The sequence below is a fragment of the Peromyscus maniculatus genome, chromosome 10, assembly GCF_049852395.1.
Source record: "Peromyscus maniculatus bairdii isolate BWxNUB_F1_BW_parent chromosome 10, HU_Pman_BW_mat_3.1, whole genome shotgun sequence".
Classification (NCBI taxonomy): domain Eukaryota; kingdom Metazoa; phylum Chordata; class Mammalia; order Rodentia; family Cricetidae; genus Peromyscus; species Peromyscus maniculatus.
The window spans coordinates 7221699-7240844 of record NC_134861.1 but is presented as its reverse complement, the minus strand read 5'-3'; the positions used below and the strand labels follow the sequence as shown (position 1 = coordinate 7240844).

The following is a 19146-nucleotide window of genomic DNA, read 5'->3' as shown; positions in this document are numbered from 1 at the left end:
AGTCTGTTTTCTTAGAAACTACAGAGTTAAGGTAGGCGTAGAATGTGAAGTCCAGAAATTTCTTCCCTGCGGCTCCTGATCTTGGTCAGAGTGTTTAGCGGCCCAAGCTAGAGTGGGGAGTTTTGTTCTTACTAAAGTGTTTTTGAAGAACAAAAGTTTGAGAGCTTGTGATGTTAGGAGAAGAAAAAGAAATCCCCATTAAAAAAATAGTAGACCCTCAAAGATTACTGGTCGTCTGGACACTTTACACCTGAATGCACGACCTTGGTAGAAACACAGTTTCCTGGTGGCACTGTAGCATCTTATCCTAGCAAAATGAATGTGTGTGCGGACTTCTCTTTATTCCCAGCTAATCACTGCTCCCTTCCTTCCTTCCTTCCTTCCTTCCTTCCTTCCTTCCTTCCTTCCTTCCTTCCTTCCTTCCTCCCTTCCTCCCTTCCTCCCTTCCTCCCTTCCTCTCCCTCTTAGTTCTCCTAAAGTTCTGGTATATAGATGTGCACCAAGAACCATGTTCAGCTCCCCACCCTCTCCTCTTCCATCTTTTCTTCCTCCTTTTAAAAAAATAGGATCTCCGTGGTTGCCCAGGCTGGCTGGGAATTCCTGGGCTCAAGCTGTCCTACTTCAGTCTCCTGAGTGGCTGGGGCTAGGGGTGTGCCCCCCCCCCCACGTGAGTCCAAGTTTTCACTTTCTTGCTGTAGCCCTTCAAATAGCAATCCTACATTACGACGTGGTCCTTGGTCTCTTTCACTTTCTCTGACAACATGGCCTAGGCTAGGCCAGCCCAGCCCTGTGGCAACAAAACACACGTTACATTAAGGAGTACTGCTAATTAATACAGGTCCATGTTTATCCCTGTTGATGTCTTGACTGGTGATAAATAGTCTGGCACAAAAATATGTTCTCTAGAAAATGTGACCTCTGGCAATTTGCCTTAAAAATAATTGTAACAAACATCTCATCTGGTGGTGATTAGGGGCATTTTATGACCCTAACATCCTCACAAGCAGAACTGGAAAAATGCTGTTAGTTTAATCTGGTTCAATACTCTCAACTTACATATATGGGGAACAACTTGAAACTCAGAGAGGTTAAACACTCTAACCAAGATCACACAGCACTGCTAGGTCCATACTTTGAGTTTCTGGTGGGGCGGGGCAGATAAGGGATCGTTTGTTCTCTCTAACGTAGATGTTATTAAGCAATTTTCCTAGTTCGGGGCAAGCAGCCCCGCAGCCCTGTTCCCATCAGTTTTGTGACTTGCTGGATCCATCCTCATTCTTCAGCTTGTTTTGTTGCCCTTAGGAAGCCCCAGCTGTGTCCGGCTGATTGAGGAGACTTGCTTGTCTGGGCCGGGTCCAGCAGTTACCCCACCTCCTTGGCAGGCTGGCTGGTGGCAGAAAACAGCTGACTCCAGAGAGCTCCCTCACGTGACCACCCGCAGCTCCCTGCTCCATTCCTTGTCCCGAGAGTCGGAGGGAGTACTTGAAGGGACTTCTGTGAAGTGCACCAGGTAGGTACCCTAATCCTGAACGTCTGCAGCAGAACTGTGGGGTGCAGAGGGGGTGGGGTGGGCGTGGGGAGAGGGGGTGAGAGGTGGAGACACCCGGCAAGCACGGTCGGATACACTTGGGACAACAGGTTCGCTGAGTTGCTTCCGGACTCTTAAAGCTGTGGGGACAGACAGGGTTGGCTTCAAGTTGTCCCACAGGGTCCTACCGGTCCGTCCCTCCTTGTGTTCCCCACCCGGAGGACAGCTGCTGGACCCTTCCTTCCGATGTTCTTCGGCCTCTTGCCCCGTAACAGACCTTTCCCCTTTTCTCTCCGCTGACTTAGCAGTGTGCTTCGGGGCGTTGGAGGGACGATTAATCAGTGACAGGAAGCTGTCTCTCTCTAGGCAAGTGAGCCGTGGCAGTCCGAGAAGCCCTCAAGGCCGGTCCCAGGAGCCTCCCACCTGTGCCTGCCATGGAGCCCCTGAAGGCGCTGCTGCTCCTGTCCGGAGTCCTCGGGGCTCTTGCTGAGCTCTGTGGTGAGTAACTGTCTGGAGCCGGTTGCTTCCTGAGTCTCAAGGAGGACGGCTGCCTCTCCGATCGCTTTGTTATATATTTGGGGAATCAGAAGCTCGGGGTGGGGATGGGGGAACTTACCTGTCTCTCAGGTCTCCCACAGAAGTTTTAGCTTAACTGGATGTTAGTGCTTGGGCATGCTGAGTGGATGCCTGCCGCCCCGCAACCCCCAGCGTCTCCCCAATACCCAGCAGTTTGTTCATTTACTCACTCAGCACACATGAAACCTCGGGGGGGGGGCAGTATTTCATTTGGAGAGAGAATGGAGAGTACACAGATCTGACCCCAGCCCACCTAGAATTTCTGTTGTAGGGAAGGGGTTGGCAAATGGCATGGGACGCCAGATTGGGTTGTGAGCCATGCAAAACAAGTCAACCCAAGCAACAATAGACAGCCACGGGGGCCCATCGACTCATGGAGAGAGATGGGAACGGATGTCCAAAGACTTGAAGGCTGGGTCAGAGCTGAGACCTAAAGCCTGAAAAGAAGCCAAGAAAGGAGGGAGTAGGGGGCAAGCATTCCAGGCAGAGGGAAGCAGGTACTTGGAGGCCCTGCCTGCTCCGGCTATTTGTCTCAGGGCTGTAGTCCCCAAGAGATCTCTCATGGATTTTAGGAGCCTCTCAAAACACGATTGTGACCCTCAGGTTATAGGTTCAGGCACACTCATGCACTGGGACCAGGCAGGAAGCAGAGGGCTGTGTGGCTCATTTCTCCCCTTCCTTCCATGTACCCTGCATTCCCAGGTCCCCCTGGGCAAAGCCTGAGATACAGCTGTCAGATGAAGAAGTCGAGGATCAAGGGGACCAAATGGCCTACTCAAGGGGTCCAGCTTTACTGCACTCAATTCTTGGGACTTCAGGCCAGCATTGTTTCTAGGCACCTGGATTCTCTGGCCATGTCCCACTAAAGCTCCTCATCCTTGGGCCCCTGGTTACTGTCCAGACAGTCCTCAGGGATTCCGTCAGCAAGCCAGAGATTCCTTTCTTGCCCACCTCAGCCACAAGAGCCCCTTCCTTCACCATCATGAGAACTTTGGGGGCTTGGGGTGTGGTCCCTTCATCACTCCTGGTCTTCCTGTGACTTTTGTAAAGTGAGCTGAGGCTGTTCCTCCCTGGTGAAGCATGAGGACACCACACCTGCTTCTCCAGCTTAAGGCTCTGTATGCAATGAAATGGACAGCACTGTTCACTAAAGCCTACACAAAGAAGGCTCCTGGGCTTCTGAATGCCAGTCAGTCTGTCCTCAGGTGAGAGGGCTGGGCAACCCTGTGAACGGCACACCCTAGTGTGGGAGTGGGAGGACTGTGTTCGTTAGAGTCCTCTGGAGGATGAATATGTATTTGAAAAGAGATTGTTAGACTGGCTTGCAGGGTGTGGTCACGGTAGTACAACAACGGCTGTCTCGTGATGGAAAGGCTGAGAATCCCGTAGCTGTCCAGTCTACGAGGACAGACTATCTCAGCAGATCTAATCTGGTGCTGGAGTCCTGGAGGATTCCTGGAGAGTTTACTGGTCTTCAGTGTATGTTGGAATCATGAAGAAGGTGAATTTAATACCAACCACAGCAACAGGGTAGATGAACTTGCCAGTGAGAGTGAGGAAGGCAAGCAGGCAAAAAGCAAAGTGTCCTTCCATCTCTTATCTGCCATCAGAAAGTTTGGTCGAGATTTAGTGTCTTCCTGCTTTGAATGGTAATCTCATTAAGAAAACCCCTTAAGCCAGGTGGTGGTAGCACCTGCCTTTAATCCTAGCACTCGGGAGGCAGAGCCAAACCCTGTCTCAAAAACAAAACAAAACAAAACAAAACCTTAAAAGAGTGCCCAGGAGCTTGGGTTTTAGTTGAGTCCAGATGCAGTCTAATTGACAACCAAGATTAACTATCACAGGAACCTTGCCTGAGGCCACTTTTTCTGGCTCAAGTGAATCTGCCTGGCTTCTTCCTTCTAAGGAGGGTAAATTGTGGTTACCAGCTTCCCATTATAGGCAGTGCCCTTTCTCATCACTTTAATAGAAGCTGGCGCAGGATGGAGGTGAGAGCCTGGGGTGGGGTCTCTGGGCTCCTTTACTAATCTCTGGGAAGTGCAGAAGACCATAGTCCCAGAGCTGAGAGGTAGCTCAGACGGTAGAGAGCCTGCTTATCACAAATGAAGCCCTGGGTTCAGTCTCCAGCACTGCATAATCCAGGAGTGGTGGCATGCACCTGTGACCCCAACATGTGGGAAGGAGAGGCAGGAAGATCAGGAGTTCAAGGTCAGCCTCAACAACATACTGACTCTGAGGCCAGCCTGCAATACATGAGTTGCTGCTTAACAGGAAAATATAAAAGTCCTAGAGGGATAGTCAGAAAGATAGAGAGCCAGACAGAGGACCTCAGAGATACAGACAGGACTCTGGAAAAATAGAGACAGAATCCCCAAAAGTAAATCCACTGTCCCCATCAGGGTCTCACTATGATGTGTTGTTGGAGGTTTTTGCTCTTTTGGAGGGCCCACCACCCAGCTCCTGAAAAAAAATCACATATGGAGGCTTATTCTTAATTATGAATGCTCAGCCTTAGCTTGGCTTATTTCTTGCCAGCTTTCCTTAACTTAAATTATCCTGTCTACCTTTTGCCTCTGGGTTTTTCCCGTTCTCTAACTTCTGTATCTTACTCTTACGCCCTGGCTTGCCGTGTATATAGCTGTGGGTCTGGGTGGCTGGCCCCTGGAGTCCTCCTCCTTCTCTGGCTCCTGCTCTTAGATCCCCCCTCTCAGTTTTTTCCTTTTATATATACTCTCCGCCTGCCAGCCCCGCCTATCCTTTCTCCTGCCTTGCTATTGGCCAGTTCTTTATTAAACCAACAGGCGTTTTACACATGCACAGTAACACAGCGTCGCAGAGGTAAACAAATGCAGCACAAGCAAAAGTAACACGCCTTAAAATAATATTCAACTACAATGATTCATCCCAGGCCTTGGTCTCCCCAGTGCTGAGGTTAAAGGCCTGTGCCACCATGTCCACTGTGCATGACTGTCAGAATGAACATTGTGTGAGAAACCAGCCACGTGCCCTGGCCTGGCTCACACAGCAAACAGTCATTTAGAGTTAATACTAAAAAATGGCCCCCACTCCAACTTACAAACCATAGACACCTATGACTCTGGAAAGCAGGCCTAAGGTGGTCAGATCCAAACTTAGAGAGATGGAGCTGTGGTCACAGGCCCCTTGCCCTGGGGCAAGAAGCCCAAGAAAGCAGGCAAAGGGCCCTGTGACAGGTCTTTTCCGTATTCTTCCGGGAGAAGGTACTTCCTGGCATGCTGAGATATAGCCCATTGGACAGCTGGAGTGGGCAGTGACTGAAAGTCAGTAAGTGGGACAGAAAGTCCACAGTGGCTCCAGGACAATCTACTCTTCCCTATCCTGAGCTGGGGCCCTTCCCAAGGAAGGCAGGCAGCCATCGGCTAGAATTGGGGCATATCCCTAAGATTTCTGCTTGCAGAGTATTTTCAGCGTCTTGGTTACGAATCTTCAGGTAAATCCTAAGCTGTGACAGATTGTTAGTGGCTGGTCTCCCAGTCAGAGACCCTTTTCACTTAAATAGGGGTGGCAGAAAAAGTGGCCTTTCAAGGTTTGTGTGGAGGAATTTCCTCAGGCCACTGGGGGAATCCGGTGGTAGAACACGGCATGTGAAAATTTGATGCAGAACATTGACTGTCTGAGGGCTGGAGCTTTGATCTGGGCAGGGGAGGGGGCTGCAGTCTGACTTAGGCCTGGCTCTGAAGCATCATATAAGACATAGCCTGGGGCTGGGGAGATGGCTCAGAGGTTAAGAGCATTGGCTGCTCTTCCAGAGGTCCTGAGTTTAATCCCCAGCAACCACATGGTGGCTCACAACCGTCTATAATGAGATCTGGTGCCCTCTTCTGGCCTGCAGATGTACATGCAGGCAGAACACTGTATACATGACAAATAAATCTTTAAAAAAAAAAAAAAAAAGACATAGCTTGACTTTGAACTTCTGCTTTCTCTTCTGTGCAAAACAGCGATGAATATATCTACAGCACAGAGCTGGTGTGAGGGTCTGGGTCCCTGGGCTCACCACTGATAGGTGGGTTGCCCGGCAACAGCATCTTCTGATGTCAGCCTCTCCTTGACCCACTCTACATCCTCTTAGGGGCTGCCTTTTGCCACAGCGGGCATTTCTCCACATAGGTGAGGTGTGGCCTGTGTGGGAATAGGGACATTTATTTCCTGGAGAAGGTTCATCTGGTAGGGAGATCAGAATAATTGCTTGCTAATGGCATAGCCCTGAGGCCTCACTCATACCATTTTCTTTCCCCAGTGATACCACAGATGGACAGCCAGCTGGTAGAGAAGCTGGGCCAGCATCTCTTACCTTGGATGGACCGGATCTCCTCAGAGCAATTGAACCCCAGCATCTATGTGGGCCTGCGCCTTTCCAGCCTGCAGGCTGGGACCAAGGAAGACTTCTACCTGCACAGCCTCAAGCTTGACCATCAGCAGTGCCTCCTAGGGTATTGATACTCTTTGCCCATGACTTGATCCGTGTCATAAGAGATAGGAGACTGGGTTCTAATTTGGGTATTTCGTGGCTTTTTGACAAACTCTAGGCGTATTTTCTCTTCCCTGGACCTTTCTCCATCTGCAGAGTAAAGGGGTAAGTGGTAGTAGGCCAGAGATGCTAACATGTGTCCTTTGTCCTGAAACTACATCCCCCTGACTCCTGAAGCAACACCTAATTCTTCCTGTGCTTCCGACTTGTGCCTGAGGCAGACATCATTAATCCATGAGCCCCAAAGTAGCACCTAACTCTTTCTGTGCCCCCTACCTATACCTAAGGCAGACATCACTAATCCATAACTAAATATACGATTGTATATTGATACAAAGAAGCAGCATCTAACTCTATAGTTTACTTATGTGCTAAAGCAGACACTGCTTATCACAACTATGTTCTTTTGTGCAGAACCTAGAAGGAGCACATTTCTGTGCTCCTCCTCCAAAGAGTGGCCATTAAAGAGACGCCTGCTCTGAGGTGTGAATGAAAAGTGAAGAATAAGAAAATGCCATGAATCACCAGGCATAGTGGTTCATGCATTTAATCCCAGCATTTGAGATGCAGAGACAGGCAGATCTCTGTGAGTTCAAAGCCAGCCTTTGAACCAAAGTAGCCATTCTGGTCTACAGAATGAGTTCTTGAACAACCAGGGCTATGTAGAGAGATTCTGTCTGAAAAAAAAAAAGTGTTGGGGGGGCATGAAATACTTCCTGATTTCATTTCTTCTCAAGAAGTAGATGAGGGAAGGGAGAGGAAATAAAGGGGAGATAGCATGGCCAAACTGGGGGGGTCAAACCGGGTGATCTGGGTGTCGGTGCCCTTATGGTTCATTCTTGAATTTAACCTTTCTTCTTTTAAGTATCTGTGGCATGCGTCCCATACCAGCACAGCTGACTGATAATTCTACTTTGTGACCTTAGTGGAGGTGGTCCCAAGCCAGGCTTACCAAGGGAGCATTTTCTCATAAAGGTGTTACTGGCTTGCCTTGTCCTAGGTCTGCCTTCAGCGATGACAACAGTGATTGCCAGACCAAGCCTTCCGAAGGCCACCTGGCCCTCTACCTGCTTGCTCTTAGGGCCAACTGCGAGTTCATTGGGAGCCGGAAGGGTGACAGGCTGGTCTCAAAGCTCAAGTGGTTCTTGGAGGATGAGAAGAAGGCCATTGGTAAGGAGGACTAGGGAACTCTGGGAGGGCTCATCAGATGGTTTTGTTGTTTGTAGTTTTGGGGTAGGCCTCAGGTTCATAATTGTTCTCAGCAGATGATGTTCTTGAGAGTCAGAGCTTTGGGTTTTCTCCCGGGCCTCTTCTCACTTCCCCTCTGTCCACATCAAGTCCACCTAGAGCAGTGGTTCTCACCCTTCCTAATGCCACCCTTTAATACAGTTCCTCATGTTGTGGTGACCCCCAACCATGAAATTTTGCTAGTTATGAATCTTAATGTAAATATCTGTATTTTCCAATGGTCTTAGGCAACCACTGTGAAAAGATCATCCAAGCCACAAAGGGGTTGTAACCCACAGGTTGAGAACCACTGACCTAGAGGCTCAGGCTGGATCTAGTTGCCATGCCCGACCCCCAGAAACAATCTGCTAGGATGCTCAGTCACCAAGACTGACCTGTTGTCCACCTCTGGGACACCTGTCCAGCCTCCTTTCCACTTACCCCTCAGCCTCTCCGTCAACTTTCCGGCCTCCTGACTCGGACCTAATTCCAAGAGCTGAAGCAAGGCTTCTCAATATAAACCTGTTCTTCATGCAGCTTAAGCCCGGCAGAGGCCCCCCGTTCTTCCATTCACAGCCCCTAGTCCCAGCCTGGTGGCTTGCCTCTCACACTTTCTAGGCATTGGTTTGGTTTCTGCTCTGTGTCCTCCCACCACAACGATATTTCCTCACAAGTTTGGATATTCACGTGTACTCCTCCATCCCCCTTCTAGATCCTCCCTAGCTCTCTGTGCTCACTTCCATCCACTCCAGAGTTACTTCTGTGAAGAGTCCTGTCTCAATCTCCCAGCTGTTTGAAGACTTCCGTTAGGTGGCTCCAGGGACCTTGGGCCACATTTCTGTTACAGCTGTGCTGTCTCGTGAGCATGTGTTGGCCTGTCACCTTCTCCCCTGACCTCCAAGCCCAGAACCTGGCCTACACTGAGCTGGACACTGAAGGAGTGTCAGATGCCATGGTCTCCACGGAATGTGTTGGAGCATACAGACCATGGGGTCCCATGAGCCACGGGGCTTCTTGCTGGGAAGAGGCTAAAAGGGAAGCCCTCAAGCCTGACATGTCTCTTTACTCCTTGCCTTCCTAATCTCAGGGCACAATCATGAAGGTCACCCCCATACCAGCTATTACCAGTACAGCCTCAGCATCCTGGCACTGTGTGTCCACCAGAAGCGGGTCCATGACAGCGTGGTGGGCAAGCTCCTGTATGCTATTGAACACGACCACCACATCCGCCAGGGCCACCTCTCTGTGGGTGAGTGGACCTAGCCTAGCCTCCCGCCAACCCCAGGGAAGGCCTCTATGACCCACTGCTGTGCTCACCCTTCCTTGGAAAGCACCTCATCAGATGCCTTAGAAGTGAAACGGTAGAGGCTGAGAGCCAGCTTTGGAACTGGCCTTGGATCCTGACCCCAGTTCCATCACATGCTCACTGCAGGTCATCCCCATCCTGTCATTCAGGCTTTTCCTATAAAAATGACCTCCCAGCAGCAGCTCAATAAAGCGTGCATTACAAACAGAGGTCTTAGCACACACTGGCTGCTCTTGGCACCATACAACCCGGGGAGCCTGATACCTGGATTCTGATCTGGTTCCTTGTTGTGTGACCTTGGACTACCACATCCATGGTACATCATCATGATTCAAGGTCTCTGCTAGGCCTGGGCTTCCATGAGTGACTGAGTAGGACCGCTTTTAGGAGGAGGGTAAGATGGGGGGGGGGGTGTTGGGTAGATGATTGCCCAGAGAGAAAAGGGCACCAGGGCCTCTGTCAGCAGCAGGACTGAACTGTCTCAAAGGCTCGTGGAGAAACACAGTGGACACCTTACCCTAGCGAGGAGGAGAACTTAAACATTCCCAGGCCCTGGCTGCCCCTCCTATCAATTGAATCAGACTGCCTGAAGGTAGATAAGGCAGCTGTTAGCGCCAAATTCTCTGAGGGGCAGGAGATGTAGCCCAGTGACCCAGCACCAGGCATGCCCAGGACCCTAAATCCAATACCCAACACGACAAAAACAATAGAAATTAATTAATCAATAAAATAAAGCTCCCTCTGCGATCCCAATGTGCATCCTGGCTTGGGAGCAGGTACTGTAGGATCCATCCTCTTAGGACTCTCTTCTTCAATCTGTCCATCTGCTCTCAGGACACTCAGTGACCAACCAAATCAGTTTGTCTAGGCCCGAGAGGTGTCCTGGGGCTCAATATGTTCAGTGTTTGGATTGGGGAGTCCTAATTGGTACCCAAGGTGATCCTGAACCCCAAAACCTTCCTAGCCTGGTCCCATCAAGCTATCCAGTTCATCCTAGGCCTTATCTCCCTAGACACAGAAGCCATGGCCGGCTTGGCCTTCATCTGTTTGGATCGGTTCATTTTCAACCCTGATCTGAGACCACGAATCACCATGGCCATTGAGACAATTCGAGAGAAGATCCTGAAGGCCCAGACCCCTGAGGGCAATTTTGGGAATGTCTACAGCACCCCACTGGCACTGCAGGTAGGAAAGAGACCTTGGAGCCATGACCACTCAGCAAGTCAATGGAGGGAGGGCTGGTGAGCGGCTGGAAGACCTGGCTCCTCCCCAGGGGTTGACCTACATCCTCCTTCTCTTCCCCACAGTTTCTGATGGCCTCCCCTGCGTCTGGGGTAGGACTGGGCACAGCATGCCTCAAGGCAAGGGCCTCTCTGCAGACCAGCATACAGGGTGGGGCCTTCCAGAATCCTCTGATGATTTCCCAGCTGCTACCGGTCCTGAACCACAAGACCTACCTGGATCTTATCTTTCCAGACTGCCAGGCGCCCAGAGGTAGCTGAGCCCTTTCTGTCTCCTGAGGAATCTGCTCTCTGTGGGTCCCAGTGATGCTTTGCTGAGCCAACATGAGTGTATGGGTCTGCATAGGACACGGCCGCTAAAATGAGGCCAGTCTTCTGATGCTCATGGTGTGGAGACAGTAAATAAGTACTCCAAGTGGTACCCACTGTGTGATACCCACCATGGAAATGTTTGAGGGAAGGGATGGAGAAGTGTATTAGCCAAGATTCTCTAAAGGAGCAGAATTTATAGAATGATTTCTTAAATTGACATACACCAGCCGGGCGGTGGTGGTGCACGCCTTTAATCCCAGCGCTCGGGAGGCAGAGGCAGGCGGATCTCTGTGAGTTCGAGGCCAGCCTGGGCTACCAAGGGAGTTCCAGGAAAGGCGCAAAGCTACACAGAGAAACCCTGTCTTGAAAAACCAAAAAAAAAAAAAAAAAGACATACACCATATGGTTATGGTCTAGCTAGTCCAACAGTGGAGGATGAGAATCCCAGAGTGTCTCAGTCCATGAGGCTGGATGTCTCAGCAGCTCCAGCATGGTGCCGAAGGCCCGAAGGATTCTGGAGAGCTGCTGGTCTTCCATCTGCATTGGAAGTCTGAAGAAGCGGGTTCTAGTATCAGCAAAGGAATGCTGTAGTATAGGACAGATGAACTTGACAGTAGGAGAGAGAGGAAGCAACCAGAAAGCTACTCCCTTTGGATCCCTCATCTGGGCTGCCAGCAGAAGGTGCTGCCCACATTTACAGAGGTCTTCCCTGTTACCAATAATCTAATCAGGAAAACTCTGTCCGAGGAATACCCAGAGACTTGCATTTTAGTTGATTCTAGATCCAGTCAGGTTGACTACTTGATGGATCATCACAGATGCGTGACTGAATGAGTAGAGAGAGACATGTTTGGTTAATTTTGATACCTAAGGAGCCTTAATTCCCAGCACTGAATCCTTTGGGCACGCACCATTTTGGTGAAGAACCTGAAGCAGTGAGTGGGATTTGCCAGAGAAGTGGGAGGGGAGGGCACATCATCGGGGAAAGCAAAAGCAAATGCACAAACCAAAAATGCCGAGTGGGGGGCATCATCTTGGAAAAGCGTGGGTCTGGGAGAGTGAGCAGGAGTAGGAGATAAATGCGTAGAAAGAAGACGAGCCCATGAGAGATAACCAGGAAGTGACGTGAACAAATGTAGCGTCCTCTGAGGTGCAGTGTAGCAGGTGGATGGGGAGGCAAGAAGCAGAGACACCAGCAAGGGCCTCAGACTTGGTCTGTGGGAGGCTGTGGAGGCTGAGGGCCAAGGGGGCTGGGATAAGAGCCAGGTTTCAACTGGGCAGGTGTTCATGGCATTGACTGAGCTACGGTGGGGGAAGAAAGAACTCATGTCCAGGCTCCCCATCCTCACGACGGCCACTTTCCCTTTCTCCCTGGCGTAGCCATGTTGGAACCAGCCGCGGAGGGCCCTTCACCAGCCCACATGCCAGAGGTCATCAGTGTCACGCTGAAGGTCTCCAGTGTCCTGCCACCATACAAACAAACAATTTTAATCCTTGCTGGGTCCTCCTTGGAAGATGTCCTGAAGATGGCTCAAAGCACAGGAGGATTCACGTGAGACTCCCATTCCATTCCTGGCCTTCACCCCCCTCAGGCCTCCATGATTGAAATGGTATCATGGGAAGGATGGGGAGCAGACACGTTTCTTGGGAGACATTCTGGCTTAATTTCTGCTTCTACCTTTTTTTTTTTTTTTTTTTTTTTTAAGATTTATTTTGTATACAGTATTCTGTCTGCATGTATGCCTGCAGGCCAGAAGAGGGCGCCAGATCTCATTACAGATGGTTGTGAGCTACTTGTGGGGAATTGAACTCAGGACCTCTGGAAGAGCAGTCAGTGCTCTTAACTGCTGAGTCATCTCTCCAGCCCCCAAAATGATTTATTATTCTTTTTGTTTTGTTTATTGTTTGAGACAAGGTTTCTCTGGAGACTTGGCTGTCCTGGAACTCACTCTGTAGACCAGGCTGACCTCGAACTCACAGAGATCACCTGCCTCTCTCTGCCTCCCGAGCACTGGGATTAAAGGCGTGTGCCACCATTTTTAACCTGCTTCTGCCTTTTGCACTCCATTCTGGTCTGTGTTTTGGACCTGTGGTGTTTAGCCTGTGGTGGGAGCTATGGACCACCACTGTCATCAAGAGAGCTGGCTCTAGAAACCGAGACCCAGGCTGGGAATTCCAGTTCTTCCACCCCCACCCCCGCCCCAGCTAGTGAGCCTGGACAGTTATTCAGTGAGGGCATGAGACAGCCCCTCTCCTCACAGGGCCAGCGTGAGGAGGCCACAGTCATTGGTGGACATGCTTTGTGTAGGTCTAATGCCTGGCATGCAGTGAGTACTCCAGGAAGATTAAAAGTATCAAATTACCTAGATGAACTCTTGCCATTAATAACCCTGAGGAGATAGGCAACATGCTTTTGTCCCTTGAGATTTGATGAGCCTGGGAATGAGCATATCTTAATTGCTGCTCCTTCCTGGACCCTGGCCATACCTGGAGGTGGACATGACTCACCAGGGGAACTCTGGCTCAGAGAAATTGAGTTCTGCCAGCCTGCTCTCTCTCCTGGATTCTTGCCTCATCTTGAGGAATCCCTACTTTCTCTTTCTTTCTTTCTTTCTTTCTTTCTTTCTTTCTTTCTTTCTTTCTTTCTTTCTTTTTTTTTTTCAAGACAGGGTTTCTCTGTGTAGTTTTGGTACCTGTCCTGGATCTCGCTTTGTAGCCCAGGCTGGCCTCGCATAGAGATCCGTCTGGCTCTGCCTCCCGAGTGCTGGGATTAAAGGCGTGCACCATCACCGCCTGGCAGGAATCCCTACTTTCTGGTCCCAGCAAGAGTTCCGGGAGGGCTGACGGTGAGGACTGTTTGGTCATTTGGACCAGGAACTCTCAGACCAGAGCTGTATAAATACCACCGCCATTTATTTATTTATTTGGTTGGTTGGTTGGTTGGTTGGTTGGTTGGTTGGTTTTTCAAGACAGGGTTTCTCTGTGTAGCCCTGATTGTCTTGGAACTCACTCTGTATACCAGGCTGGCCTCAAACTCAGAGATCTACCTGCCTCTTTAATCCCTGAATTCTGGGATTAAAGGCATGTGCCTGACAATGCTACTGTCTTTAAGGGACCAAAATGGCCCCCCTTCCCAGGCTGAGTGGCATATCCCTCCCACATCCCCAGGGAGGATTGAATCTAGAGCCTTCAACCTGCAAAACAAAAGCTCTACCACTGAACCACCATAGTTTTGCTTTTCATTTGGAAACAAGGTCTGGCTAGTCACAATCTTATCGCTATGACAAAAGACCTTACAGAGCAAATTGAGAAGGGAAGGGCCGGTTTGCACTCGGGGTTCTGGGGGAAATGGTTCTTGATGGTGGGAAGGTGTGGCGGCAGGAGGCAGCTGACCACTCCAGGTCACAGTCCAGAAAGCACAGTGAAGGCCGCTGTTCTCAGTCTGCTCTCCTTTCTGCTCAGTGCGGGACCTAGTCCATGCAATGGGAGGGAGTTTTCCTTCAGTGAATCTAATCTAGAAAATCTCCCACAAACATACCTAGAAATCTGTTTCATGGTGACTTTAAATCCCATTTAAGGTGACAATCAAGACTAATTATCATGTGTCTCAATAAGTTCCCAGGCTGGCCTTGAACTTTCAACCCTGCTATAGCACCATGCCTGTCCTAAGTCACTTCCATAAGGTCACTTAGAGGCACTGACTTGTTTATTCAGTATAAAGCCCTTTCTCCCCTCCCTTTCTCTCTCTCTCTCTCTCTCTCTCTCTCTCTCTCTCTCTCTTAGACAGGATCTCATTATGTACTCCTGGCTAGGCTTATACTTACTATCTAGACTTGAACTCACAAAGATCCTCCTGCTTCTGCCTTCTGGGTGCTGGGATTAAAATATCTCTAGACAGTTATAAATCCTAAGCAACTCTGCAAATTAAAAGGGGAAAAAATCATATATAAAAAACAAAACAAATCTACCAGATGTGATAGCATATGTCTGTAATCTTGACATTCAGGGAATGGAGGCAGGAAGATCATGCATTTGAGGCCATCCTTTGTTATATAACCAGACCATGTCTCAAAAAAAATAAAAATTAAAAAAGGAAAGTATTAAAATCAATAGCATCCAACCTGTAGGTACACGTCTGCATTGCCAGACTGGTGACTTCAGCTTTCCTTGTATTTGAGCCTCCATTGGGCCTGCTCATTGATTCCATTGAGTCCACTTATTGACTCCATTAAGTCCACTCATTGATTCCATTGAGTCCACTCATTGATCCCATTGAGTCCACTCATTGACTCCATTGGGCCTGCTCATTGACTCCACTGAGTCCACTCATTGATTCCATTGAGTCCACTCATTGACTCCATTGGGCTTGCTCACTGACTCCACTGAGTCCACTCATTGATTCCATTGAGTCCACTCATTGACTCCATTGGGCCTGCTCATTGACTCCATTGAGTCCACTCATTGATTCCATTGAGTCCACTCATTGACTCCATTGGGCTTGCTCACTGACTTCATTGAGTCTGCTCAGGCTGCCGCAGCTTCCCAGGCTCTTTCCTAGATCTAGTGCTTCACTCACTAATTTTGCCTTTGTTTGAGACAGTCTCACTCTGTAGTCCGGCTGGCCTGGAGCTCTCGGTGTAGCTCAGACAGGTGTCAAGCTTGCAGCTATGCTCCTGCCTCTGTCCTCACATCTCTGAGCTCCGGCTTCACACTCTGGTTGCTTCTCAACTCCATCAGCCGCAAACACCCACACCCACACACCAAGGGTCAAGAGTAACTGCTGAGGGATGATGGAGGCTAACGCCTGGGTGGGCAGCATTGGCGGAGCTGTAGAGAAGGAGCAGAGGGGAGAGCCATGACCTGCAGTGAGATGGCCTAGGAAGCTGTCCTGGTTAGCTTTCCATTGCTGTGAAAAACCCCATAGTCAAAAGCAATTTGGAGGCGGAGAGGGTTTATATAACTTATAGACTATAGACCATCATTGAGAAAGCCAAGGCAGGAACTCAAGGCAGGAACTTAGAGACAGGAACCCAGAATCACCTGCACTTGGGTAGGGGATGTGTGGGTGTGTTGTGGGGGTGACACCTAGTGTCAATCATCAATCAAGACAATGCCCCAAAGACACGCCCACTGGCCAATCTGATGGAAGCCACTGGCCAATCTGATGGAAGCAATCTCTCAGCTTCCTCTGGCCAGGTGTCTCTCTCCCTTGTTTCGAGTTGATTCAAACTAACCAGCACAGAAGGAGAACGGTGGCCCCGAGGGGAGGCAGGCTTCTGCTGGTGTGGGTGAGACCCCGTTTTCTTCCTTGGGGACAGCACTAGTTCCTCTCTTTACTTCTCTGTTTTCTAGGTATGGGACACAACCCTCCTCGTCAGGCCCCTACCTGACATCTGTACTGGGAAAAGAAGTTGGGGATCGAGAATTCTGGCAGCTCCTCCGAGACCCTGACACCCCCCTGCTGCAAGGTAAGTCTGGTGGCCTGCTAGCTGCCCTGGATACCTCCTAGCCCAGTCCTGACCACAGTGAAGTGAGGCTGCAGCCACCCAGCCCAGCCTTTCCCCTCAGCCCTCCTGGGCCACAGCTTCAGAAACCCATCCAAAGGGGGCAACTCATGCTCAAAGTTGAATCCAAAATATTTCATTGAATTCTTAGAATTTTTATGGAAGTAGTTTGGAGAGTCCAAGAAACAAGAAAGAATAAAAGTCTATATTTCAGTACCTAGAAATTAAATCCTATATTTTAAAAGAGATTTTTTTAAAGTTTAATTTTGATTATGTATATATGTGTGCATGTGTGAGTGTGTATGTGTGTGGTTTGGGTTGGTGCACATGAGTGCAGGGTTGGATCCTTGGTGCACATGAGTGCAGGGTTGGATCCTTGGTGCACATGAGTGCAGGGTTGGATCCTTGGTGGTTGTGAGCTGCCTGATGTGGGTGCCGGGAACTGAACTCAGGTCCTCTGGAAGAGCAAGCAATGCTCTTAACCACAGAGACATCGCTCCAGTTCAAGTCTTTTAACTTTTGATAGATTTTCTTATATCTACAAGAAATATGTACAATGCTTATTTTCATTTAAAAATGGAATCATATTATCCAACTGATATAAAATGTCAGATATATGTGTAAATTTTTTTCTAGTTGGTAAAACTAATATTACATAATATATTTTAGCCCACTATATCTCAGATATTATCACTCAAAGATGTAAAATCCCAATGTAAATCACTAATGACACATTTACATGTTTTTCTTTCTTTTTTTTAAGTTAATTTTTTAGCATGTAGCCTAAGCTGGTCTTGAACTCACAATCTTCATGTCTGGGGCTCCTTGGATTAACAGTGTGTTCTCACCATACCTGGCTTTGAAGGCTCCACTTCTTGACCTAATCACCAACCAGTCACCTTTTAAAACCATCACTTTGGGGTTAGATTTCAGCACATGAATTTTGGGGGACACAGACAGTCATACCAAAGTATCTTGTTTAAAGAAAATCTCCCTTGGTGGTGCAGGAAGATTGCTGTGAGTTTGAGGCTAGCCTGGTCCTTACCAAATAAAAATGAGTCAGCAAATGGAACTGTCTCTGGACACCTGGGTTCTCAAGGGATCCTTCTAATTCCTCCAGGTTTATTGATATTATTTCTAAGTTGTTAATTTCCTGGCACTAGGAATGAACTTGGGCCTCAGGCCTTCCACTTAGCCACACCCAGCCTGGATGCTGATTTTACTATCCTCCCATTTTTCTCCAGTGAAAATGTGGTGTTCACTATGCTAGTGAGTGACAGAGATGGGACTTGAAGCCAGGTATCTGCTAGACTGAAAGGTCACTTCTGGGATATGCATTAATGACACTCCCTGGACCACACCAAGACAGTTGCTCTGTCTGACAACTCTATTTTGAAGATGGTGACCCTTGCCAAGGAGGGACTGCCCCAGTTTCTTTCATGCTCTTATCCAGCTGTTAGTCCCACATCTACCCACTGGGGGCGCCCCTCTGCTGTATGAGCTTGTTAGTTCCATGTCTACCCACTGGGGGCGCCCCTCTGCTGTATGAGCCTGTTAGTCCCATGTCTACCCATTGGGGGCGCTCTCTGCTGTATGAGCTTGTTAGTCCCATGTCTACCCACTGGGGGCGCTCTCTGCTGTATGAGCCTGTTAGCCCCACATCTACCCACTGGGGGCGCTCTCTGCTGTATGAGCTTGTTAGTCCCATGTCTACCCACTGGGGGCGCTCTCTGCTGTATGAGCTTGTTAGTCCCATGTCTACCCACTGGGGGCGCCCCTCTGCTGTATGAGCTTGTTAGTCCCATGTCTGCCCACTGGGGGCGCCCCTCTGCTGTATGAGCTTGTTAGTCCCATGTCTGCCCACTGGGGGCGCTCTCTGCTGTATGAGCCTGTGGCCTGAGGGATCCTGCCCAGGCTGGATCAGGGTCTCCAGTTGGTGGTGGGACCCTACATCTTACAGATGTGGCTTCAGGGTAGTGGTCACATGATGTAGTTGGGGGTGGGACATTGCCTTGCTAACCCCCTTTGTTCCATTGGTTTCTGCAGGCATTGCTGACTACAGACCCCAGGACGGGGAAACCATTGAGCTTCGGCTAGTTAGCTGGTAGCCTTGGGCTCCCCCGATGTCCTTGGACCCCCGCTGCCACCTCAAGTGCACTTGGAGCAATGTACCCCAGTTCACCTCCGCTACCTCAGCAAAGAGGATCCTAAGCCACTGCCTACCTGGGAGCAGGAAGGAACAAACCTCTCCTAAGGAGGCTACTTCTTTAAGTCTGGCCCTCCTGACCCCAGGGGCCTTTCACGTGATCTAAAGAACAGGCTGCCCTTGACCTCCTCCACAGAAGTCTGCTGGCTGTGGGTGTTGTGAGTACCACTGCTCTGGGACTGGAGTCCTGCAAGGAGGCCTCCACGGCCCAGAGGCTGTGGTTCTGACCCCCCAGCCTCGCTCTTTATTGTCAGGGTGGTATTCCCAGAGTTGGTCAGGAGGCAGCTGCTGGCCAGGCCTCAGCGGGGCCTTCCAACACGATTAAAGCCTTGATTTCCCTTGCATGGCTGCAGTGTTCTGGTGTCTCATGGTCACTGCCTGGGGGTGAGGAGCAGAGATGTCTGGGGACTCTATCAGGATGTTCGAGTACGTTCCCATGTGTCAGGCAGTGAATTGTCACAAACAGAGCCATACACCTTTCTGAATATTGTACAGCCTTTTCATCTCACTGTAGAGATGAGGGAACCAGTGGTTAAAAAAAAAAAGTCAAAGTGACTCACCCAAGGTCACAGCTAGGAAGTGACCCTGTAGGAGGCAGTGTCAGGCAGGAGATATGACTTCGGAGACAGATGTGGCTGCTGACTCCTGATGGACCGAAGATAATTGCTGTGGACTGGGAGGTAGCTGAGTAGTAGAGCACTTGCTTTAGTTTGCACAAAGCCTTCCGCATGTAGCC

The 19146-nt window shown here is 49.7% G+C and overlaps 1 protein-coding gene across 1 annotated transcript; it reads left to right on the top strand.

Annotated features, from left to right (window-relative positions):
* The first annotated feature begins 1302 nt into the window (after positions 1–1302).
* Tcn2 (transcobalamin 2) lies at positions 1303–18754 on the top strand. Its single transcript, XM_006972931.4, has 10 exons — positions 1303–1510; positions 1895–2026; positions 6384–6576; positions 7615–7784; positions 8929–9090; positions 10160–10332; positions 10455–10641; positions 12081–12252; positions 16053–16168; positions 18251–18754. The coding sequence occupies exons 2-10, from the start codon at positions 1963–1965 to the stop codon at positions 18310–18312; spliced, it is 1299 nt and encodes a 432-aa protein (XP_006972993.1). The 5' UTR covers positions 1303–1510; positions 1895–1962; the 3' UTR covers positions 18313–18754.
* Positions 18755–19146: the final 392 nt, after the last annotated feature.

Coding starts and splice junctions, on each gene's coding strand:
- Tcn2 (XM_006972931.4), top strand. CDS start 1,963: ATGGAGCCCCTGAAGGCGCTGCTGCTCCTGTCCGGAGTCCTCGGGGCT. Junction 2,027..6,383: donor GGCTCTTGCTGAGCTCTGTG/GTGAGTAACTGT, acceptor TTCTTTCCCCAG/TGATACCACAGATGGACAGC. Junction 10,333..10,454: donor GCACCCCACTGGCACTGCAG/GTAGGAAAGAGA, acceptor TCTTCCCCACAG/TTTCTGATGGCCTCCCCTGC.